This window comes from Pundamilia nyererei, unplaced genomic scaffold (assembly GCF_000239375.1).
Source record: "Pundamilia nyererei isolate P.nyererei 1_Seehausen unplaced genomic scaffold, PunNye1.0 scaffold00442, whole genome shotgun sequence".
Taxonomy (NCBI): Eukaryota; Metazoa; Chordata; class Actinopteri; order Cichliformes; family Cichlidae; genus Pundamilia; species Pundamilia nyererei.
Window position 1 is genome coordinate 140,398 of NW_005187843.1, and position 25,057 is coordinate 165,454.

General features: G+C 44.5%; 3 protein-coding genes and 2 non-coding genes across 6 annotated transcripts in view; 3 read left to right on the forward strand and 2 right to left on the reverse strand.

Moving 5' to 3' along the window:
- The window catches only part of LOC102204574 (probable cationic amino acid transporter), a 7,023-nt gene extending 2,603 nt beyond the window's left edge, over positions 1-4,420 (forward strand). Inside the window, 4 exon segments of the mRNA XM_074312097.1 lie at positions 2,420-2,675; positions 2,751-3,514; positions 4,025-4,242; positions 4,244-4,420. Coding sequence (XP_074168198.1) covers positions 2,420-2,675; positions 2,751-3,514; positions 4,025-4,242; positions 4,244-4,420 — 1,415 coding nt within the window.
- On the forward strand, positions 55-126 carry trnaa-cgc (transfer RNA alanine (anticodon CGC)). The gene has a single exon. It is a non-coding gene; the product is annotated as a tRNA-Ala (tRNA).
- On the forward strand, positions 1,022-1,093 carry trnaa-ugc (transfer RNA alanine (anticodon UGC)). Its single transcript has one exon. It is a non-coding gene; the product is annotated as a tRNA-Ala (tRNA).
- Positions 4,421-5,689: 1,269 nt separating the features above from the next.
- On the reverse strand, positions 5,690-11,574 carry cldn11b (claudin 11b). Its single transcript, XM_005753602.1, has 3 exons — positions 10,942-11,574; positions 8,948-9,112; positions 5,690-7,736 (listed from the first exon to the last, which is right to left on the reverse strand). Exons 1-3 carry the CDS (start codon positions 11,165-11,167, stop codon positions 7,477-7,479), a joined length of 651 nt encoding a protein of 216 aa, XP_005753659.1. The 5' UTR covers positions 11,168-11,574; the 3' UTR covers positions 5,690-7,476.
- A 1,770-nt stretch (positions 11,575-13,344) lies between these two features.
- Positions 13,345-24,978, reverse strand: LOC102203330 (polyhomeotic homolog 3). Of its 2 annotated transcripts, none has more exons than XM_005753604.2 (10): positions 23,380-24,978; positions 22,699-22,800; positions 21,520-21,775; positions 19,120-20,223; positions 18,357-18,691; positions 17,821-17,986; positions 16,902-17,013; positions 16,554-16,674; positions 15,371-15,668; positions 13,345-13,975 (listed from the first exon to the last, which is right to left on the reverse strand). In XM_005753604.2, the coding sequence occupies exons 2-10, from the start codon at positions 22,780-22,782 to the stop codon at positions 13,821-13,823; spliced, it is 2,631 nt and encodes an 876-aa protein (XP_005753661.2). In that variant the 5' UTR covers positions 22,783-22,800; positions 23,380-24,978; the 3' UTR covers positions 13,345-13,820. The 2 variants fall into 2 exon arrangements, with proteins under 2 accessions (XP_005753661.2, XP_005753660.1); XM_005753603.2 differs by having other exon boundaries at positions 21,568-21,775; positions 23,380-24,972.
- Between the last annotated feature and the right edge of the window lie 79 nt (positions 24,979-25,057).

Below are 25,057 nucleotides of genomic sequence, written 5' to 3' on the forward strand. Positions count from 1 at the left end.
CTATGACCTACACTGATAGTGTCATGTAGCAACACTTAGGAAACACACACTTAAGGGGATGTAGCTCAGTGGTAGAGCGTGTGCTTCGCATGTACGAGGTCTTGGGTTCAATCCCCAGCATCTCCAGATTTTATGCCATCAAGCTTTTGAGCTCTCACATCTTGCACATGCATAGGGAAGTTTTTCATTTCCTTAAGGTCAGTCTATAATTTGCTTTTATGAGGTGAGCTCTAATGATCACAAATACACTTAATATAGGTAGAAGACATTAGGACAACAAAATAAGACTCAAAACACAGAGACGTAAGTGGCCACAAAGAGGCTCAAAATCACTACAAGATGCATATCAGAACTATAAGAGAGTCAAACATCAGTAAATAAATAAGTCCCAAATGTTTCGGTGGTTAGGAAATATAAGGTAACTAAAAAAAACCCCAATATACTTAGAAAATGATCTTGATGCATGCGCAAAAATCCAGGTAAGGAAATCCAGAAAGTGGATTCTGTTCATCTGGACGTAGAGTTTTCAGCGGGAGAAACATTTCATCCAAGTGACTTCTTCAGTCTCTGCTGACTGCAGATTTCCCCAACTTATAAACAGCATATCTGCATAATGACCAAAACTAGCACCACTGACTAACAATGGGGCCTGAGGTCAGTTTCATTAACATTAAAATGCAAATTATCATGACCACTGATGAATGGCCATGAGTACCATCCAGAGAGAGCTGGGGAATGGCTCAGTCACAGCTTTGTAAGATGGTGAAAAAAGTGTCCTAAGAACCCCTCCTTGATTCAGACATTCAAAATGTCCATGAGATAAAATGGTCAAAAATACACTTAATATGACTACAAGCGACTTATGACAACAAAGAGACTCAAAGAACAAAACAAAACAAAACGCAGAGACACAAGTGGCCACAAAGAGACTCAGACATCAGATGTGCATTAGATAACCACCGAAAACCTACCAGACCAGAGCTTCTGATGGGCTATAAAATTGTTAGCAACACATCCACAGGGGGATGTAGCTCAGTGGTAGAGCGCATGCTTTGCATGTATGAGGTCCTGGGTTCAATCCCCAGCATCTCCAGAGTTTTTCTCGATGTCCAGGCCATCAAGCTTCCAGACGGGACTGCAGCGTACATTGATTCGGTTAATGAAAAGAACCAGCCTTTTGGGATTTTCCTCATCATCCCAGAAGGTTGATCATAGGTCAGTCTATACATCGCATGCATCAAGACGACCACATAAAGATTCCAAATCACCACAAAACCTTCAAAATAACCACTGACATCCTCAAAAGAGTGACCTCTATCTCTTGCATGTAGAAATTATGTGTTGGGTGGCCTCAGTCAGTGACATGATACAGTGAGGCAATTTTTCAGGGGTGAGGTTGTTCTTAGTGAAAAGTTGAGTGGAGAATCTGATTAAGGCTACGTCCACACTAATGCGTTTTTGTTTGAAAGCGCATCGTTTTCTCTCCGTTTGGCCTCCCTTTCAGACGAAAACGCCGTTTTCAAGTCCTTGAGAAAGTGGTTTCACCCTAAACCTCTGATGATGACCCACACCTTTTCCACACCTTGGCTCATGTGATGAGGCACATGATTAATAGTGGGTCAACGACCTCCTTAAGGGACAATCTCACTAGGGTTTAAATACCCAGGACTCTTCACCATTCTGTTTTAGAACTGAGAAAGCCTCTTGGATGAGAGGTGACGCATCTTTACAAAACTTCATGAAGTACAGTGGTTTTATTTTCCCCCAAGCTCCTTATACTACCATGATCTAGATGACTGACCTATGACCTACACTGATAGTGTCATGTAGCAACACTTAGGAAACACACACTTAAGGGGATGTAGCTCAGTGGTAGAGCGCAAGCTTTGCCTGTATGATGTCCTGGGTTCAATCCCCACCATGACCGCTTTTATACCATCAAGCTTCTGAACTTCAACGTATTGATGCGTTCTCAATCATCCAGGTAAGTAAATCTCTGAAAGATGACTCTGTTCATCTGGACGTAATGTTTTCAGTGGGACAAACGTTTTGTCACTCATCCAAGTGACCAGCCCACCGAAGGAACAATGGGCTGGGAGGTCATGGGTTTCAGTCATTATGCAAATTGTAAAAAAAAGTACTGCTGGTATTTACAATAAGAGTGCAATGACAAGACTCAGAGATCTGACCCTGTGGCATGTGTATTTCCACGAGTTTGTATTTGTGAAATGATTCGATTGCAAATGTTCCAATTGTCACAGACACTGTTGAGAGCGTTGGTGCAGTGACTCTAACAGCCACATCTCCTGATGTAAGACAGTATCAGCCAGTTGAAAGATATACTGTAAGAATATCTGCATCACATGTGACCTCTGAATCACCTTTATCTAAGTGTTCATTCCTGATAAAACGGTGATTGTAATAATAGATAATTATCTCACACCTCTGCATTTTTTTATTTCACAGGTGAGTGTGATCCTAACTCTCATGGTTCCCTATAACCTGATCGACGTCTCGGCTCCTCTCATGGAGATGTTTGCTGTGCATGGCTTCATGTGGGGGAAGTACACTGTGGCTGTGGGCTCTATAGCTGGACTCACCGTCTCTCTGCTTGGCTCCCTGTTTCCGATGCCCAGGGTCATCTATGCTATGGCACGGGACGGACTGCTGTTCAGGTGAGGAGGTACATGAAAACACACAGCCAGCTTAAGGAGTTTTAATAAGACATGTTTCTGTGTCTGTGTTTTAAGGTTTCTGTCTCACGTGACTGCACTCACACACACTCCCACGGTGGCGTGTGTGGTGTCGGGGAGCCTGGCGGCCGTCCTCGCTCTGCTGGTGAGCCTCAGGGACCTGATTGAGATGATGTCCATTGGCACCCTGCTGGCTTACACTCTGGTCAGCGTGTGCGTGCTGCTACTTCGCTATCAGCCTGACGAACAGACCGACACACATCAGTTTGAGTCTGAAGTTCAGGACATGGACGGCCTGAAGCACGAAGATGCCAAAGACGATCAGATCTTGAGCGAGAATGACGGGTCATCTTCTTACCACACCGGCAGGACGGAGGGGGAGGGAGATGACTCTGATTTTCATACAGGCCACCCCTCACTGCTGAAAAGGCTTCTGGGAGGTCATTACTACACCCTGCGGCTGCGTTTGGGAATGCCTGATGCGTCAGTTCGACCAACCCCAGCCACCGGCCGCATAGTGACCAGATGCACTCTCTCCCTCTTCTTCATGTCCTTCCTCCTCTGGTCTACCATCATATTTGGGGTTGAGCAGGGCACAGGTGCTGGGGCAGTGATTTCTGGACTGATGGCAACAATGATGGCAGGGTCATTAGCGAAGCTTTTGATTATGATCATACAGCAACCAGAGAGCACCAGGAGCCTGCCCTACATGGCTCCATGTGTCCCCTTTGTCCCTGCAGCAGCCATATTGGTCAACAGTTACCTCATGCTTAAACTGTCTCCACTCACCTGGGCAAGGTTCACCATCTGGTGCCTCATAGGTGAGCTGAAACAATCTTGATGATAGAGTGTTGTAGATTTGAAATGGAGCATTAATCAGTAATTCAATGACAATCAGTTTATTTAAATATCGAGTTATATATTAAAAGGAGAAAACACCAGTTCTGCAGTTGGCTGCTCGGTCAGATAGGTGAGAAAGCAGTCGTTTTGTTATCTGGTTGCTTGGTTGGCTGGTTAGTTGCATGACCTGTTGACTGACAGGTAAGTTGTTTGGTTGGCTGCTTGACTACTTGCTTGGTTTATTCGTTGCTTGGTTGGCTAGCTTTTTGATTCGCTGGTTGGGTACTTTGGTTGCTCTGATGCTTGGTACAAACGTTTTTAAGATGCAATAAGCCCGACAAAGGAGAGAGAAAATGCTTTACATGTGAGGTATCCAGGATTTTGTAAGAGCTTTGTAATTCTCTTCATATGGAATTCATAAAGGTTGACAATCTTACACAAACTGATCTCTGTACCTACTGACCCACCCTCTACTGCATATCCATCCTCAGGTCTGTTGATCTACATTTGTTATGGAGTGTGGCACAGCACGCTGGAGCTGAATGCTCGGGAGCAGCAGGCACATGCCAGTTCCTACCAGCGCTATGACGACCACTTGGATGACACCGTCTCCCCCGGTGACGACCTTTACACCCAGGAGCAGGACGAGAGACCGTATCAGGGGTGGTCTGCACCCGAAGAGAGAGGATACCACTACCAGCAGGGAAATCAACACGAGATCCAATACGAGGACCAAGAGAGCGGAGAGCAGGAGCAGAGCCAGTATGAAGATAATGGGGACCAGTGTGGATACCAGTCTGGAGCAGGAGGCCAGTATATGGAGACAGGCAGTAGGTCCAAGGGAAGGACCAATTATGGGTTTAATGATGAAGAGGAGAACTGAGTAATATGAAAGAGTGAATAAAACGTACGTATGAGGCAATATTTTAATGTTTGTGGAAGCTTTTATGAAAACTGGGATCAGATATCAGCAGAGGAAGGAGATGCAGAAGCTTCAAAACAGTCTAACCTGTTTGGGTCGAAAGCAACTGGACTTCTTTACTCCAGCTTCTGCAACCTTTTGGACGAGAAGTGAAATGTGTTTGAGAACTTAAAAGAAGTCCAGCTGCCTTTGAAGATCTACCTGTATGAGCACGAATGTACACAAACACCCACCTGCCTCTGACAACCTGACAGTGACAGCAACCGTTAATGAAACAAGTTGGACTTGTGTGAGAAGAAGTGTTGTTACAAAAACAACCTGCCTTAATCTTACTTTATTCTTTTTCTATTCTTTAGTGCTCAGCCGAGGTTCAAAAGAATCCAGACTGTGTAGACGCCCATCTGTTGTTTAAATCAAGACGAACTGAGCATGCTTGAGTGAGATGCTTATCTTTTTAAAGTTAATTTCCTGTTATTTTTAACAGGCACAAGCACCGATACTATATAAAGCATTTTTATTAGCACTACTCATGTGCTGCATGTCTTCAGGCTAACTTTTTAGACACCAAAAGGCTTATGACCTTAAGATCAGGACCTTTCCATAGTGACTAATCCCAACCATACGCAAACATGTTAATGACTAACCTCGTGTGATGATGGATCATCTTAGATGTTCTCTTAACTGAAGTTTGGTCTTTTTTTTAGCATCTTCTTCGAGCTGTATGAAAGCATTTTCTCTGCCAATCAGGCCAACATGAACTTTTACTGAGAACAGTTTAACCCTTATTGTCCATCTTCCCAGTGCTGATGTGTTTATATTAACCTAACCATAGCTTTGTAGACAGCCACCAGGTAGTACATCATCATGTCTCAATTAGTCCCAAAGAATTTGGACTAATTACCATACAGCATTTGCTCTGAACCAAACTCATATTAAATGTTTATACTTTTTGTGCCTAAAGGTCAATCAGGACACTTGCACGTGGTTCTTTGCAGACTCAGTATCACTGCTTCCTTTTGCACATTCAGGTCTTCGTTGTCTTCTTTTCTGCTTCCCATAGCCGTTCACACAAGTCTGTTCAGAGACAGTGAACAGCACACACTGGTTTAGCTTGTCCTCTGGTTTTGTTTGAGTTCTTTGTTTACGCTCTTTAATTGTTTTGGGGTGAATGGTGTTATTCAGTGTCTGTTGTGGAAAGTGCAGAAATAAAGAGAATTTGAAGCAGCAGTTTGTCTAATCGGGGTTTTATTGCAGCTTCTCTCACAGATAGAAGACGCTGAAGTGTTATCATTCCAAATTTAAAGGAGCTGTGTGAGCCGTCAATGGCAACTGCGGTAATTATTGTGTTCCTAGCATCAGCCAAAGGCTAGGATAAGTAGAGGTGAGTGGATCGATCCAAATATCCATAGTGTTAAGTGGTCATTGAAATGTGTTCAGAATTTGCAAATTAACAGTGAGTCATACAAACCTCTCTGCCCCACATAAGCTGCCTTTATAGGTCAATAGTATCAGTACTGGCTCTGTATTTACTTGGTATCGGATCAATACCAAACTTTACAGTATCACACAGCACTAGTGACGAGACAAAGCCTGTCGTGCTCTGATGTACGTAGTTTGCGGTTAATCTGTGCTAGCTTTGCCTCATTTTAGACAGAAGAGGCTAAACTCTGATGATCTGATACCTACTGTAGAAGAAGACAAACAAAAAATCGTATTTGAAATGGATTCATATCAAATGGAAAACATACAGAAATAATATTCAGTAAAACATAAATTTAAGAAAGCATGAATCTTAATTTAAATGTGTATGGGTGCTTTCAGAGAGCCCAAGAGATTTTAAAGCCTTTTTTCTAAACACAGACAAGAATTTAAGCATGTGGGTATGCAGATGATTTATTTTGATTATGCTGTTAACATAAAAGTAAAAAGAAATGATAAAAAAGTGGGGGATTAAATATGAGCTGCAATTTAAAAGTATCATAAACACTAAAGCGACCATGAAAACAACAGTTTGCTATTTATAATGTGAAAACAAAGAGCCGCTGACAACGATTAACTTGTCGTGCACAGATGGTCACAGCCGGTCAAACAGGGGGACTTTGCTTCCTGACTGAGTAGCTGAAGATGTGAAATATGTATTTATACATGTACAGCAAATGAAATTACAAACAGCTGCAAGCTTTCTGCTACGCTTCACCTCGGCTCATGGGAGTTCCTGAACTGGACGTCCGAACCATGTTCGTGTGGTTAAGTCTACTGACAGACCAATCACAGTCATGACCTCGGGGCTGGTCATGTGATTGGTTTAGAAACAGTGTATTTGAGTTTGTTTAGTTTTTTCCTGTAATGCCAGAGTTTGAAGTTGAGATTGTTTTGTGTAAATTGGATTTGTGTATTCCTGTTTAGACTGGTTGTTTGAGTTTTACTTTCCCACCTTTTGAATATGTCTTGATTGCTTTAACCTGTGTCGTGTTTACCAGCTTTTCTCAGTCTCCAGTTAGTCCTCAGTGTGGGTCTGCCCTGAGTGTTTGTCTTACGTTGTTGTGTTTTGATGCTACTTGTTTTGCTCGTCTTCCTGGCTTTCTACCCCGTTCTTGTTTTTTCCTTCAGCATAATAAAACTTTGTCTTTTTTTTTGTTGCTATTCTGAGTTTTGATCCTTTAGTCTCTCTAAAGACATCACTAAGACTTTTATCTCTAAAAGAATAACAAAATGCTAAAGTTGAGGCTTCAATACGTGGAGTCCAGGGCGGCGGAGGACTGGAGTAAGTTTGATGCAATTACTCATTTTGAAACAGATATTTTTTGGGACATACACAGATTCTCCAGACTTCCCTAGATTGAGGCCAAAAGATCTTCTGAGTGTGAGCTTATTATTAATCCCTCCATTTCCTGCCAACATTCGTTTTCATGGTGGATTTTAGTCTTGAAGCAGTAAACAGATAATGGCATGTCTCATTGATGGTGAATATGGCTTTAAAACTCAAAGAAAACTTGGTTAAAAATAGAGCGCCTGGTTGCTTCACACCCGGGCGCTCTTGGCGTGGTTGGCGGGGGGGTCGAGGAGCGTGGCCGTCCCCCTGTTCCCCGAGTAGTAGAAGCTGTCGTCCCTACTCGGGGTCCCGGGGTCGATGCCCTGGCAGCACAGGATGATGATGCCACCTAGGAGGCAGAGGGCGGAGCCGACCCAGCCGGAGTACAGAGAGAAGCCGAATGACATCAGATCTTCCTCTTTATTAGCGCCGATGGGGAACCAGACGGTAGATATGATGCTGCACACAGCTGGGTTTCAGACATATTTAAACACAAAAGGTGAAAAACAGGGAAAAGAAGAGGTTATAATTTTGTGCTCGGTGCCTCCATCTGTCTGGCTGTCATCCCTGAGTTTGTGGACAGGAACTACCTGTCTTATCTCACAGGAAGCAAAAGAGCCTGACAGATCCGGACCCATCATCCTCCTTCCTGCAACAGCTGGGAATGACTCGGGGAAGACCAGCGCTCTATACAACATGCCACATTCACCCAGTCACCGACTCTAAACTGAATGCAGTCTAACCAAATTCATACTGCGACAGATGCGTCGGAGAGTAACTTAGGGTTAGTATCTTGCCCCAGGATACTTGCCATGCAGACTGAAGGAGGCAGGGATTGAACCTCCGACCTCCCGATCAGTAAGTGACCAGCGCTACGTCCTGAGCTACAGCCACACAAAGCTCACTGCTGTAAGAGAAAGTCTCTTAAAACGAGAAACTGCCCTCAGAAATCAAATCTGTCCTCTGAAACTGTCCCAAAAAGGTTATTTGAACACACAAATACATCCCTCTAAAAATAAAACTAAAAAATATGTAACACATGTCCTCAACAACCTGCACACTCAGCACTGTGCACTCACAGTGTGCTGACCTCTACACTCTTATCTGAAATCAAAAACATAACAAATCAAATCTGCAGTCTGTCAAATCAAACTCATTCCTCAGATTTATCAATGGCACTGCTATTAAGGCAACATTTCATTAATAAGAGCTGGTTGAATTCTTTGAATACCAAAGAGAGCACCTTCATTGGGTCCTTTACTACCTCCTTATTCTGGATGTTGGTTCTCATCTATCCAGCTTTTATAAAACAAAATGGTCAGAACACATGAAACAAAGTGTCTGAGATTTGCATTTTTCAGTCATCAGCCACTCCTTTGAGTAATCAGATTCTCTGACAGTCTTTTCCCTGAATCTCCTCCACACGTTCCTTCATGATGTCAAGGAAAAGTGACGAGGAAAAGATGTTTTGGACTAATAAACTGCAAACACTGAAAGTCAGTGTAAGTGAAATGTCTCTTTATTTCACTGACAAAAGCTAAAACATTAAACTCAACTAGTGTTTTTGGTAAGTGTTAGTAAAGTAGTAGTTATAATCAAACTGATATAAACACAACTGTGTGTGTGTGTGTGCGTGCGCGTGCGCGTGTGTGTGCGCGTGCGTGCGTGCGGCCTCCTCACCCATGAAGATGAAGAGGACGCCTCCCACTCGGGCGCGGCGCTTCTTCACAGCTGAGGTGTCGTTCTGCAGCCGCACGCAGGCCATGGACATGAGGATCAGGAGCGTGGCGGGGAGACCCAGCAAACAGGCGCAGATCATCAGAGCACGAGCTGTCTGGACGTAGGCTGAGAGGCAGAGAGAGCATCTGTCTGGTTTAACGTTCTCAGCACAGCTCACCGCTGGCACTCAACAAGGCGCTGCTCACATTAGGAATGTGCACACGTGTTGCATGCACCGAAGACAAGAAGAAGATGCAAGAAAAAGCCTCTTTAGCCAGATTACTTTACTCAGAAAGTAATGTCTAATCTGACTCTTCATGTCTTCACTGAACACACAGAGAATAAATCCAACGTAATAAAACACTGGTGTTAATGACTTCTCCAAAGCTCATGAGAGACAAACCCCACTAGGTTTTAAACCCCTGGGACTCTCAGGCTTCTGGTTTAGAACTGAAGAGGCTACTTGCATGAGAGGTGACACGTAAAGAAGCCCAGTCATTTTCTGTCAAGCTGTTAAGATCTACAGAAATCTCAACAACTGTGCAAAGGACCACCAGAAGAAAGCTCAACCTTTGGCAGGCTTCTCTGTGTTGGCTGGGTCTGTTAACTGGAACCACCTGTCAGAGATGACTGGTATCAACTTTCTTTGTTAATCCAGGCTAAACGATGACTCGCCCAAAGTGCACATCTAGATAAAAATCAGTCAGCGGGGACAAGGAGGAGAAATAGTCTGTGGCCACCACCTGCTAAACCATTCTCATTTTGTGTTTGTTGTCTCTCCACCTGCTGCACTTTACTTTTGCACTAAGTGGGTGAGATGGATGCCCAGTGCTTTATGCTTCCTAACAACATAGATCAAAATCCCCCAAGTTTAACTGACTGTGTTATATTCTGACGGCCGAGTGTCGTCCTGTGTTTTTGAGTAGTGAACAAAAGGCTGATAAATTCCTTTAATTGTGTTATGCACTGTTTGGTAAACGTGCAGAAGGTTTGTTTGGTAGTAAACAAATTAAAAGCTCAAAAAGTGGAAAAATTGGCTTTTACATTGTTGTTTATAGTTTGATATGAAACGTGTGAAATTAATAGTCAGCATTTATAATACTGAGCACGAGAATAGAACTATACTCCTATAAACAGAGGACTGAGAAAACATTACTGAAATATGATGAACAATGTTTTACACCATAAAGCAGTTTAATTTAAAGAGTTTAAATAACCAGTTATCTTTGTTTCTTTAAATAAAGCTTATAAGTTACCATAGTTTCCACAAAGTGTTTGTTCTTCCCATCCTTCCTTTCACAATAAAAGTTATTGAGTACGAGCATAAATTGTGTGATTGCTGTATATCAAAGTGGTCTATAGAGGTGTGTCAAAGCAGTTTATGATCGATTATAGCTTCAAAATAAATATAAATATAAAAAATTAAATTCATATTAAAATGATATTTGACTGATGCTCTTATAAAAGGTAAGACTTATTTACAGCATCTTCACAATTTAAAAGCAAATTCTGTCTCTCCTCATTAAATAAACTCTGCTATAAAGTAAGTAAGTACCTAAATGTTCTGATGCTCAAACAAAAACAGCAAAGTTTCTCACAAACGCTGTGGAAAAACTGTATTTGTTCATTTTTATTTGTATTCTGATGAACGAGACTGTTCGATGAACATATTGAAGAAACTGTAAAAAGAAAAAATCTTGTTACGAATATATTTTGTTGGTGAACAACAATGCCGGTTTAAATACATGTGTCGATAACTTAATGTTAATAACGTGAAATAACCATTAATATTTAACTGTAATAAATCCAACTCTAAATATAAACTGTTTGGTGACACGCAGCCACTCGGCTCACACGCTGCCTCCCGCAGACCCACGCAGCAAACGTGAGCTAAACACACTTGAAAGATCTCGTCACGCACATCATGTATTAGAGCATTTATTGGCGCATCTCACCGGGCAGTGTGAGGATCTGGGTGAGGCCCACGCAGTGGTGAAGGGACGGGGAGATGACGCACTCTGCCCACAGGCCTCGGGAGCTCAGCTCGTCCATGCGGACGCAGGTGGCCTTGGTGTAGTCGCAGGTCCGGACCCAGTCGTTGGTGGCCGTGGCCACGATCACCCCCACCCAGCCCACTCCGCTGGCCGCGGTGCCAAGGAGTTGCCTGCGCATCTGTGACATGGTGAGCACCGTGCGCCCCAAAAAAGAAAGATAAAGAAATTCAGCCTGTTTTTAAATTCAGAAACGTGGCAGCTTCTTGAGAGCTTTCCTCTTTTTTTAACGTCTGCGGGAGTTTAAAAAGTTTAAAAATGAAAAATGTTATAGGCCAAAGACTCAAAAAGAGTTTAAAAGCGGATAAATGACCGTGTTATTGTCTAATAAGCAACAAAACACCGGAAAACAAAAACCACTGGAATAAAGCAAAAACTGATAGATATTCAGAAATTACTGCAGATAGTTTTTCTCTGACTTGGAGCTTTAAACAACGTCTAAAAAGCTTAAAAGTCTAAATTTAAAAGCAGTCCTGTTCCGTCAGTGCGCCTGAAGCTGATCCACGAGAAAAATGCCCAGAATAAGATTTATCACAGGGTGTGGTGGAAACCGTACTCCTCTCCAAAGCCAATGGGAGCACATGTGAGATCCTAACCTAAACCAGATACGGGGAGAAAGGCAGGCTCAGACAGAAAAACAAGCATCACCTAAAGCCTTCCTGATGAAGCTAAATCAGTTTAGCTCATAAAGTCCAGAGTTGTCCTCATGTGTCACTCACCTGCACCTCTGTTGCCCTCTGCTGGTGGTCCCGCCATCCCATCAGCAGCACTGCTGCCGAAATCTGCTCAGGTCCACTCAGTTTGGGACATCAGCAGAAATGTTCAGTGAATGAGACGTCTTAAAGTACAGCTTAAAGTATATGGAAGTTCTCAGGTGCTTTATTAAAAACATTACAAATATTAATATTAATATTTCAAATCTAAACAAAAAAGTTGTCGTTATTCACACCAGTTGATTAAAAATAAGGATTCACAACTAAATATTAGAAAAAAACCTTTTTTATTATCATTTTAAAAAAATCATTTGATGAAGGTGATTTTCAGCCTGGGTTTGCATTTCCTGGATGACAGGACGGTTTCCCAGTAAAGAATGAAATATATAAAATATATAAAATATATAAAATATATAAAATATATAAAATATTAAAGTTTCCAAACCTCAAAATCATTTAAAACCTTAACATCTGACTGAAAACGATTTCTGTGTTTGTTCTGTTCTCAGCCAACGCGGCGCCACCATCCTTCAGTAATGTTGAGGTCTGGACTCTGGGGAGGCCAATCCATGACTGATGGTTCCACTGTGTGTTTTTCTGTCCAATATAATACAGCACTTGATTGATCTCTATTACTATTGTTATTTATTTTATTTTACTTTAAGTTATTACAAATTGAGCAGAAAGAAAGACTCTGAGAGAATCTGTTGAATCAGCTGTTGAAAGAAGAAAGAAAACAAACAATAGAAGAGAATACAGAGATCAAAGCAACGACCTAGATACGTGGAAGTAACAGTAACTACTGAATACTGAATGCAACTGAGCAGCACACAAGACCGACAGCGCACGATATGCTTCAAGGTAGAAGCCGAGGAAGATATAGTTTGTGTCTGTGAGCATCCGTGTGCGTGAACGCGCCTGAGTTCAAAAGGTTTCTCCATGCAACGACCTGCTGGAGGCTGTGGGGAGCCATAGCCCCGCCCCCCAGAGCATGAAGCGCTAAAAATGCTTCTTGATAGTCGTCTCGTCTCTCAGATGTTGTCCATCTGCTGAGGATAGTTTTAGGACCGCTCTAAGCCTCAGTTAACCCCAGAGCCCTGCTTCTACACCTGCAGCAGCCAGGTTGTAGGCACTGGGGTAAACTGCACTACGGGGATCCCAGAACCTCTCAATCGCTCCACACCCCGACAAAGTGGGTCTGATAACCACTACACTGTGAAACTGTGCCAACTTTAACTTTAGCATTTTATGCATCCATGAAACCAGGAGGCGGCCCGACGTTTGCTCCTCAGTGGAACATCTGCTCCACGTGTCTGAAGTGTTTATGCACATTTTTTTAGAAAGCCTGCTTTCACTGGGCTAGTAAAAGCTGTTTTACTTGGGAATTAATTTAAAACAAGATAAATAAATCGTTTGATGATCAATTGTTCATTTATTAAATAATTTCAAGCAGGATACCATAAAAATGTGACGATTGAAGACACCAGCCTCTACCCTGATAGTGACTTTTTTAATACACAGACATGTCTTTGTCCAGAATATAGTGATATAAAACATTAAACTTTCATTAATCACTTACAAAGTCTACGCATTATTGTTTTTTCCTTTTACACACACGGGTTATGTTTAGCTACTGGATAGATTTGTTGCTGACGTCACGTTCTAAAAAAACTAAATAGACAAATTTTATATATTAAATGTTCAAAATCCTTCATCAAATAGCTTCAAATGTACACTCTCCCGCGGCATGTAAAATATACACAAAGTTACAAAACCCCCCCGTCTCCTGCTACAGTCGGAGGGCCCAAAACTGGTGAGACGTCTCATGGACTCGTCATGCTCCCGCACTCCTCTCCAGCTCCCATCTGCTAAGGCCACGCCTAGATTTATAATCTCATGGATTATAAATTCCCACAAATCTCTTTTTGTGACTTTGCTCTGTCATCCTTGGTGTCAGCTTTTGACTTCCGCCGACTTCTCTCGTTTCCTCGCGTCTTTATTGCCTTTTTTCCCTCTTCCTTTTTAAACGCTTTCTCTTTTCCTCACGTTGTTTCTCTTTTTCTTTGTCTCTCATTGGTTTTTCAGTGCGTTGATGTGAGCGCAGATCTTCAGAGCAGGTCCCAGTTTTATGTTCATGCTGGTCATCAGATGGTCCTCGGTGAGCAGCAGCAGAGCCTGGCCGTCGATCTCCTGCACCCGGAAAGCCTCCGCTACGTCACTGCAGCCTGAAACAGCAACGCGGAGAGTTTAAAAACACTGACGGTGTCTGACTGAGCAAATGATTCTGTTCAGTCACACAGAAAGTAGCCATGGCCCTGACTTTAGTCACGTATAACGATCTAAACTCTTGACTTTTAATAAAAACGCCTCCAAACTCCTGCAAAGTTTAGTCTGTGGGGATTGACTCTGTTTTGGAGCCTCGAGTGGACATTAGAGGAACTGCAGTTTTCCCCTTTCACTGTTGCTGCTGTCCTTCTGTCACAAGTCACTGCTCTGCTGTTTTTATATTAAGAGCTTTTGGTGTTTTCATTCATCAGTATTTTGGTGTACAATATTCTTATCACCCTCTTGATGAAGCACACCCCTGATGCACTCATGTCCACAGCTTCCTTGTTTATTGTCCATGCTGCGCTTCCATACGCGAGGGTAGCTGTAACAACGACATCTAGGACTAGGATTAGGTATTACATGGTACTGATGGTACTTTACTGTGTTCAAATCTTTTAAAGACACACTGCACACTGTGCTGAGATATGCTAATTTTGCCTAATATCACTTTGTTTGTGCAGAAAAGCTATTTAATGCATTCAAACGTGTCAACTTTGGGATTATTTTGTAGATTTAACTAAAGAAGTGGGAACACATGATGTGTTTGTATGACTTTTTGTGGCTGCTAATAAAAAAACGCATAAAGACACCATTTCAAGTTAGATTTTGGTGGCTTTCCTGTGAACACATTTTTTTAAAGGTTCATAAACTCAACAATTAAATGATTGGTTGGTGGATTTTAGGCCACATGATGAAATAATGTGACGCAGGTTCTGATAAGAACCTTCAGCAGCCTAAGTTCTACCTGAGCCCTTGTTTGGTTCCTCAAATCCTGATCGTGTGGGAGGAGTTTGCGGACAAACGACCCAACAAACAAAGATTTGGTTTGTTACAGTAACATGTTTCACACTGTTCATCCAGGATCATCAGCCAACAATCAGTTTATCCACTTTATTTCTAACAGAAACGAATCTGGAGAATGTTTCGACCAGAAGAGATCTGCATAACTCTAAGATCCACATCTGATCTTCTCTTAGAAATAAAGTGACAGTGATGAATATTAAAGGCAGCTAACAGTGTTTACTACAGAATCATCTGTCTCATGTGAAACAGGGGTTCAGTTTCTCTCCCAGATGTTTCACAGCAGTCTGACGGTGTGTGGTTGGAAGTATTCTTCACATTACTTCACTCAGCAGTTAATTTCAGCATTTTGCGAAACCTTTAATGGGACTTGGGGGATACGAAGAAGCTGTGAGCGATTAAGACACGGAGTGTGGCGTAAATCAAACCGACGGTTCTGACTTAAAGGTCCCGGGAGAAGCTCTACGTGTGGGGCATCGGCTCATGTTTACCTGGCAGCGTGTGGATGAAGGCAGTGACTTCCTCCACGCTCCACTGCGAGGGGGCTGGCTTAAACGTGGTGGTAGGCGTGGAAGTGGTCACGGCCGGAGCCGACGCCCTCCTCGCTCTCCGAGCCGCCCGACGCTCCATCCTAGCCGTCATGGCGACAGCGGGATCTTCCTCTCCTCCGTCATCGTCTTCCTCCTCCCTGCCTCCCACCATATCGTCTTCGTCTTCGTCCTCTTCTGCCGCCGCCGCTTTTTCTTTTCCATCTTTCTCACGCTGACCGGCGCTCCACAGATCACGAGGCTGAAAGGAAACAAAGCGTGTAAGAAATGTAAAAGCCAGGAAACGACCTGCCTGATATCAGCAGTTCAGGGGCTGCTGGGGTGATAGTGTGGGGCCCTGCAGCACCAACGCAGCATCATTTAAACCCCACACTCCACCTCAATCATCTCAAACTGGGTACTTGTATATGACTCCACAGTCACCAGCTCTCACTCCAGCAGAGAACACGTGGGATGTGGTGGAGCGATAAATATGTAGAAACTGTGTGATGCTATCATGTCGACATGGACGAACACCTCAGAGGAATCTGTGAGTTATAAGAAAGTTCTGGACTCAAACGCAGTTCCAACTGAGTACAAGGAAGGTGTCACTGAATAAAGTGGCTGCTTAGAACTTAAAACTGAGCGTCTGTTTTCTGTCTGTCGGTGGAGCTTCCTGATTTCTCGGCTCTCTGCTGCCCTCTAAAGGCCGTCGGATGTCACTGAACCACAGATGGCTTCAAAGGGCTCATTTCATAAGACCAAGTCTAAAATCCACTGCACACGACTAACTGAGTAGTTTTACACTACTAAGTATTTTTAATTCATGTGTTTGTTTCAGTGTTTTTTAGTTTTTCTGGGACAAAATTGAAAAAGTTTACAAAAGATATGAAGCTACAAACGCACAGTGGCGTTTTTGTAGGAACGTAACCCATCAAATAAACATCACAAAGATCAATAAAATTTGATATTTAATATTTGTTTAATATTTGGAAAATCAGCCTCCTGTGATACAGCCGGTGCATGTGTACGTTCACATTCGGCTGGTGGAGGACTTCAGGAGCTCTAACAGAGTGTGGCTCTTTAAAACATCTCAGCACTTCTCTGTTTGCTGTTTTTAAGCTGTTGGCGAGTTCAGCGTCCCTACCAGCCGCAGCAGCAGGGGTTTCCCAGGGACTGACTCCGCCCGGTTGAGGGCAGGACGAGGCTTCTCTGACCGGCTTCCTGCGCTGAGAGCTCGCAGACGCTTCGTCAGTCGAACGTTAAACCTGAGGAGGAAGGGGAGAAGCACAGAGACACGTGGTGATGTTTCCTCGTTCTGCTGCTTTCATTCACACTCGTATCTGCATCTGACACCTGCGCGCCTCCATGCAGGCCACACACACCACATCCTGTCACGCTGCTGCTGCGACTGCAGCACCCCTACGCTGTGTAAAGGTCCCGTGACATCACAGCTGCCCTCTTTAGCGCTTAAGCCAATGAAGCGAGGCCTTACCCGCGTGCACAGGAAGTGGAGCAGAAGCGTTTGGAGCGCATGAAGTTGTGTGCGTGGCCCCTCTTCCCGCAGAACTGGCAGTGCAGCACCGTTCGGTCTCTGTGGCCCGACCCTGTGAGAGGGACACAGTGGAGGTGAAGCTGAGAAACACAGAGTCTAACATGGTCCCACTGCTAGTTTAGAAGACTAACAGCTCCCACATTTACCACATCAGCAGCAGAGTGACAGACGTGAGCAGAGCAGGATTCGGGCATGTGTGGGGTAAACGTCAGGTTTACCGCCGAGTTTTCAGGGTATTAAAAGTGGTTGACTTCTTAGACGTCTCACACACACTTTCACTGCACAGTCCCAGGGCTGCTCTCAGCTTGTATTTAGTGTTTAGCCTGTTCATGTGTTGAATCAGCCCCAGTGCTGCAGGTGCAGAACATGACGGGACAGGTTTACAGTGGTGGGCAGAGGCTGTGCCACAATGCAGGAACTCCGGTTTGGTTCACTGTTAGAGCCTGCGGACCAATCGCTGCGTCAAGACAAGAAATAGAAGATCTCTCACCGTTTTTACAGAACAAGACTTGTTTGGTGTGCAGCCACGAGAAACCCTTTTTATATATTTTCTTTAAGCCTAATTGATTTTCCTTTAATATTAAACTTACTAATCTTATATAAAAACTGCAAGAATTATGTTTTTATTCTTGATTCAATCAGGTCTGCTCTCAGTTAAAGTCTCACAGCTGCAGGGGAAATGCGTCAGCTGCTTTGTTTTGAGTTTTCTGGGATGAATCTTTGCTGTTGATTTGGTGACAGTGTGAGGTGGGTGCGGCTGGTCTATCCTGCAGCTCTTACCAACAGCACTTTCATGCATCGAGACTTCAGAGCAGACAAACGGGCAGGTGTGAAGTTTAAAAGTTAAACTGCTCCTTACTGCTCCCAGGGTCGTCCGTGTCTCCTCCTTCCTCTTCGTCCGAGTCTGTGGAGTGCTCAGTTTGTTTTATCGTTTCCGTTACAGGCAGCGCCGCTTTCCCATTGGTCCCATTCACTTCCTGCGGTTTGGGCACCTGCTCTGGAACCAGCAGGGATGAGCGGTTCACCTGGACCACAGAAATAAGGTGAGTATAAATGCACCGCCTGTGGCTGAAAAGGTAATCGCAGTAAGGAGGGAATCCGTTTACATCCACCCAGAACTTGTTCTACGTTTATACACGAGAAAGGTTTCGAGTTTTTTCCCCTTTTAGTAACAAAATTGTAATATTTGCCGTCTCTAAGAAAGGGAAACCCAAGAAAAGGTGATAAACTGTAAAACCCAGATTGAACTGTCAGCTGAGCCACAATTTATTTAGGAAATGCTTAAATAAGCCTGAGGAGATTAAACACCAACTTATTTCACACTAAAAGCATCAAAACCTAAAATTCTAACTTCATTTTTTCTGCCTTTGTGATGTAAAACAAACGTCTCCTTACAGGAAACGGTTGGAGCCCCTCCTGGATGACAAATCCCTCCACCAGGTGGGTGAGAACCTGCCGTCCCTCAGGCCACGGCCTTAGCTCCCAGGGGCTGCTCAGTGATTGGCTGAAGCTCTCTGACTCGTCCTCCAATTGTCCGAGAGGCTCTGCCTCAGTTTCCGTGGGGGGCTGCTGCTCGCCACCTGCTTTGTCCACCTTCGCTGGCTCATGCTGCGGTAGGCTGAGGTCAGTCGGGAGGGCGGTGTGCGCCGGGAGGAGAGGAGGAGGGTTTTCTGCCGAAGGAGTGGTGATGGGTGAGGAGGGGGGAGACTGAGAGGAGAGGCTGGACAGCGCTGTGAGGAGCAGAGAAAGAAAAAAGGGTTGACTGAAAATTAAAAGGAACATGTTTTGAAAAAAGTATTGATTGCATGAAGTTACAGCCGAAAACAAAGCAGGACACTAAAGTTCACCAGTGAGCAGCAGGTAGCAGCGAGCCTTTACTGCACCACGGTTACTCCTGCAGACATCCCGTCAAGACAGTTTGCTCAACAGCTCAATTGCTTTGTAGCCTGAAGCATCAGAAGCTGCTGCTGGCTGCACACTGTGCACGACCATGTGTGCTTCTCCAGGACGAGCGGAGCAATAACAACTAATCATGTGGAGCCTTTAAGGGAGCACAGCTCGGACAGATGAAGCTGTGGAAAACGCTTTAATGCAAAGCCTCGTGTAAACACACAGATATGAGCACTAAGTGTTGCTGCGTCTGAGCTGTTCACGGTACCTGACTGATTGTCGGACTGGGTCGACATGTTCTCACAGAAGTCCTCCTGGCTGACGGGCTGAAGGTCTTTCTGAGGCTCTGGCAGCCTCTGACTCTGGGCAGAGGCTTCGGGGACTGGAGCTGGCTCTGGTACCGGGACTGGTGCTGGAGTTTGGACTGGAAGTGGAGTTGAAATGAGACCCGTGATGGGTTTTGAGTCCACAGTGGAGTCTTTAACAGGATCAGGCTCCGGGATAGGGTCCGTGTTGTGGTACTGATGGGGAAGCTGTGCCGTCTGGTTCTCAGACTGGTCCATTGGAGTCTCTCCTTCCTCTTCCTCCTCCATCTTCTTGTCCTTGCCTTCCTCTCTCCTCTCTCTCTCACTTTGGCCTTCTTCTGTCACTTCCATTTGATCTTCCTCTCGGCTAACTTCCTGCACCTCCTGGTTGATTTGCTCCTCACTGGGCTCCTCCTCCTTCACCTTCTCTCTTTGGTCATCTTTCTCCACTCTCAGGTCTTTAGCAATGCTTTCCTCATCTTTGACTTCCTGTCTCACAGCTGCAGCTCTCTTTCTCTGCTCTTCAGCCTCCTTTACCTCCACCTTCTGGGTCAGATTTTGCGGCTGGGGCTCAGCTTGACTCTGCGGAGAGGCTGGACTCAGAAGGGATGGAGGTGAGGGCAGAGGAGAGGTGGTTTTTGGCAACGAGGGGTTTAAAGGAGGAGGAGGAGGAAGGACGTCTTCAGTGCTCAAAGTCCTCTTTGATTGGGCGGAAACCTCAGGCGACTCTGCAGCTGGAGGCGGCGGCTGCACCGAAGCATGCGTGTACGTTCCCGGCTGTGGCTGGCGACCCGAAGAGAGGGCGATGATCTGAAGCTGCTTCGCTGCAGACAACGAGCGCTCAAAATGCGGCACAGCTGACAGAGCGCTGGAGACAGATACCGGGCTGTGAGTTAACGGACAGCTCTTCAGTCCCGCCAGCGGCCGGCTGATGGAAGACGCCTGGCTGGAGGGAGCAGCAGCGATTGGTTGGAGGGCCGAGGTCTGTCGAGGTGACGCCACTCTGTGACCGTTAGGAGAGTGAAGTCTGGGTCTCAGAGGGACGGCTCGAACCGGAGAATAGAGAGCTGTGGGAGACGAGCATGAAGAGGAAACCATTAAACTATGAGGGATATGACTAATAATGATCTGATACATGACAGACTGCCACTCGTGCATGTTGTTTAATTCTCATGTGCTTCACTGTAATCCGCTGATGCACAGCAGGCTGCAGGATTCAGGGTGTTGGCTGAAAAACTTTCTCACATTAAGATTTAAACATTTCCTTTCAGTGGCTCCAAAACTCTGAATTATTTAGATGATCAAATGCAAATTTTATTATGTTTTTGTTTTCTGATTTTCATCTCTCAAGGCTGCAAAATATATCAAGACCCATGATTCAATTTACTTTGTTCTGCAGCACAGTGCAGTTTTCTTCCAGTGATTTATGAGTTCAGCTGCAGACAATGACAGCAAACATGCTGAAAACTGACTTGTTGTGTTCTGTGAGGGTAAACCGAAGCTCTGACGTCTCCGGGTAATAGAGAGGAATTATTACTGAAATGAAACGGTACACAGGACCACAGCAGTGCAGCTAAAGACGGCTCTGAACAGCTAAAAGCAGTAAGTTTGTCCTTTCTTGTTTTAAAAGTAACCAAAATGAAAATAGTGAAAAAAGAAAAATATCTGTTTAAAAAATGTAATTCTTTAAAAACTGAAGGCAAAAAATGATTGAAAGTATAAAACGCTCATTTTGAAAGAATTTTTTTTAGTTTACTCACTGCTTGTAGAAAAAAACTAAACATGCAATCTCACACCACAAGTGTGATTGTTGCTAACACCAGACTGTGGCTTGCTGCCAGAACAGCTGCAGAGAGACGGCTTTAAACTGCAGGCTTTTATTTTGAAAGGTTCAGAGTGTTGATAACATCCAATATGTAATTTGAGGCTTTTATTTTGTGTCTTTTATCCTTTCTTCGCCTCAAACCCGTTGCAGCAGATGGCTGCCCGGTCCTGAGGTTTCTTCCTGATATGAGGGGTTTCCTTCCCACCAAGTGCTCGCCTACAGGGATTTGTCCCATTGCTCAGGCTTCTCTGTATTATTGTAGGGTCTCTACCTTACAATATAAAGGGCCTTGAAGCAACTGTTATCATTTTTAAAGCATACTGGTCTTCCACTGATGGCTTTTATTTTGAAACTCTGAACCACACCTCCCTCCAGTCCCCCCGGTTAGTCACTGTCAGGGTGAGAGCTGCATCCACCAATAAACTCAAACAGGATCAAATATCAATAAAACAAACCTGCAAACGCAGCATCAGCTGACTGAAAGTGCAGAATTATAATAATTTATGAGAATATATTCGTCTCTATGTAAGACCCTCACATGGAGGAGCGTACTCATCCGGCCTCATCACACCCTTCAGGGACCTACTTGGAGGCGGCACGGCGAGGTGTCGGCTGGGCGTGGTTGGACACTCCGTTGCTGTGATGCTGGACTGAGGTCGCGGCTTGAGAATCGGGAAGAGGGGGGCTTGAGGTCGAGAGAGGGGAGGCGGGGCCGTGGCGTTGGGCTTGAGGCGTAGGGAAGGAGGGATGGCGAGAGTCCCGGGGGGAGGAGGCCTCAAGGTGAGACTCTGGAGCTGGAAGGGACACAAAGATGTTCAGTTAGATCCCACCAAGGCATTGGCTATCCAGTCACAGCTTAGCAACTGTTACCAGCGAGAGCGGGTATGTTACAGGCAGCAGGAAAAAAGCTCTGTGAAGCAGATGTAGTCTTAAACGTCGGACATTTTCTGATTGTTCGTAAGGTGAAAATAAGAAATACAAAAACAGAAAAACAAGATCACATATTGATGTGGGTCTGAGGACCAACTGTGGAGAGATCGTCCACTGATCCTGATCCCAGTCACAGCCGTCTGTTACAGTCAACGTATGAGAGGAGTGTGTTTCACCCAGAAGGAATTATGGGTAGTAGTTGAGCCTGGCTATCGCTCATATACCAGACTTTGTTGAGCTGGCACGCATCCCACACGCTGACATAACCCTTTCATTTCTCCAGCGAACGATCAGAAAACAGATCAAACATCCAGGTCTCAGAGCCGGGACGCGCAGCAGATTCTGCTTTTAGATCGCAGCACTGGGTGTAAAAGGGACTCAGGGCAGGTTTTACCACAGCTTGAATGTGTTCTTCACGTGTGCGTCTTTTGTAGTTACGGAGACTAAACATGCTAAAAATGCCAAATTTGCATTTCATTAAATGACTGAAAGTTACTGAACAAAGCAGCTCTGTCTGAGGTCAGGTCGGAAGATTTCACAAATAGTTTATATAGTGTGACCGTCCAGGCTCTTTAAGACCCCTCCTTCCTACAATGGAGCTTTCTTGTGATTGGCCAGCCTCTGGCAGATTAGGGAGGGGCAGCAGCTTGCGCTTGCTCGCTGTGCTTGCTGAGCTTCGTGTGTTTCAGACGACTGTGTAAAGAAGTCAGCTTTTTGCATTTACCGTCTAAGGTCAGTTCAAAAGATGCATTCACGTGCATACAAAGACATTTGCTCGGCTGCTCACCTGAGCCGAGGCGGGGTTAGAGGAAGGAGGAGAAGTGGAAACAGAGGAGGAGGAAGAGGAGGAGCACGGCTGGGGCGGCCGCATAGCAGATGTAAGAATTAGCTGCAGGAGAAAAAGGAGGAAACAGGTGAAGGAGGAGATGAACAGAGGAGAGCAGGACAGCACAGATGTTTGTGTGAGACATAACTGAAGCATCTTCTTGGCCTTTGCTTCCTTTTAATGACCTAATAAAACACCCATAAACATAAAGGTTACTTTTTCAAACAGATCAACACCAGATTTGAACCCTCACACAAGAAAACTGTGAATTTTGCTGGGGACTATTTTCTGCGGTGGATTAATACAACTGCGAGGCATATGCTTCATATTCAGTGTTTTTCAATGTTAAACAGACTTTTTTACAACACATTTAAGTGTTTTAAATCATGGTGGCAGATCTAGATGAGATTAACCACGGTTTAATATTTCACCGTTAAAAGAACTTTTATGAACACATAAATAACCTTTAGTCTAAAATAGGTTTCTGTGCAAATAATCAAATGATGTCAATAATGACAATTTGATGGTTTTCACAGATGTGCAGTTTTGAGCTCATCAGTCACAATCAAGCCGCTTTGCTCTTTCTATACATGAACACTCATAATATCTGGGGACTGTTCTTTATTGAGAAACAGAGTTTACTTTGTTTCTGTCGCTCAGGCTCAGTCTGACTCTTCTTTAGCTGAGCACCACCGTCTGCCATCAGAGACATGATCAGAGCAGACACAAAGATTCAGTATGTGGAACACTGATGATGCAAATCAGACATGAAATCATTAAAGCTGTGAATTCATTTATCTTGTTGTTGACTTATCTCTCCCATGGCGGCTGCACAGCAGAGCTCTGAAACCTGGACCCCGTTTTCACTCTTGTTCTTAGTAACTGCAGTTGCAGCAGAGGATGCTCAGCTCAAGGAGGAAAACAGATATATTTGTATATTTCTGACCTGCAAATGTCAGTGACAATGAAACACAAACAAATGCATTGCTTAACTTAGTGATGGGAGTCAGGTACTAGCTACATGCATGCAGCTATACACAGTCAGCCAATCACAGGGCAGCGTCTCTATGCATGTAGGCATGTAGACACGGTCGAGACGACGTGATGAAGTTAAAGCTGAGCATGTGGAACAAAAGGTGATTTAAGTGACTCTGAATGTGGCGAGGTTGTTGGTGCCAGACGGGACGGTCGGAATATTTCAGGATCTGCTGGGATTTTCCCACCGAAAAAGAAAATATCCAGTGAGCAGCAGTTCTCTGGGCGAAACGTGCCTCGCTGAGGTCAGACGTCGGAGGAGAAAAGCTTCAAGAGATCAGTAACTCAAATAAGCACTGTGGCGAGGCGTGGTCTGCGATGCTGCTGCAGGTGAGATGGACGCACCTGCGCCGCACCTGCAATCACAGCTGTGCTGTTGTCATTAGTGGTTGTTGGTGGTGATGTGTACGGCTGGCAGCTGTTACAGCAACCGTGTGAATATTGTAAGCAGAAAGCATGCTGCAAAGCATGAAGATGCACCCGGGCCTGCTGTGGGTTTGTTACACACTGGTTACAGCCGTAGCAGAAGAGCATCTCTGAGCTAACAGCTAGTCCAACCTCAAACCACACGAGTGTCCTTTCTGTCAGCTACGAGAAGCCTGAGGCTACAGTCCACACAGGCTGCCCAAGACTGGACAACAGAAGCCTGGAAACATGTTTCCTGGTCTGATGAGTCGCGACTTCTGCAACATTAAGACTTCAGTGTCACCATTTGGCTTAAACAACATGAAGCTTCGTGTCAACTGTTCAAACTGCTGGTGGTGAAACAGCTTGGGCCTCTTAGGCCGTGGTGTTTAAATGATGCTACCTATTGTTGCTGAACATGTCCATCCTCTTATCGCTACACTCTATCCATCTTCCAAAGGTCACTTTCAGCAGGACAACGGGGCTCAACCTCGTACTAGCAACGTGTACCTCATGAAGTGGCCTCTGAGTGTATAATGTGTACTCTCTGCTGTAAATCAAAGATTTGGGGAAAATGTGGTGCTTCAAGATTGTTTTAAACGAAAACTTCAAACACATAATCTTCTCCCAAACAGGTAGTATGTACATCATCAGTTACCATGGTGATTTAGAGAGGTAAAGCACCTCTGTAACACTTAAAAGTCTGACTTTAAGCTCAACACGGCTGCCTTAACCTGGTAACGTTGCTTCATAGTCTGTGTTTTCAGACTGTTTCAGATCACGTCTCACAGGGTTTTTGGTGCAGTGCATTTAATATCATTTACATCACGTTTGTGTTTGTTTAGTATTCGGAGAAATTTCTGCTTTGAAAGCTTTGAAA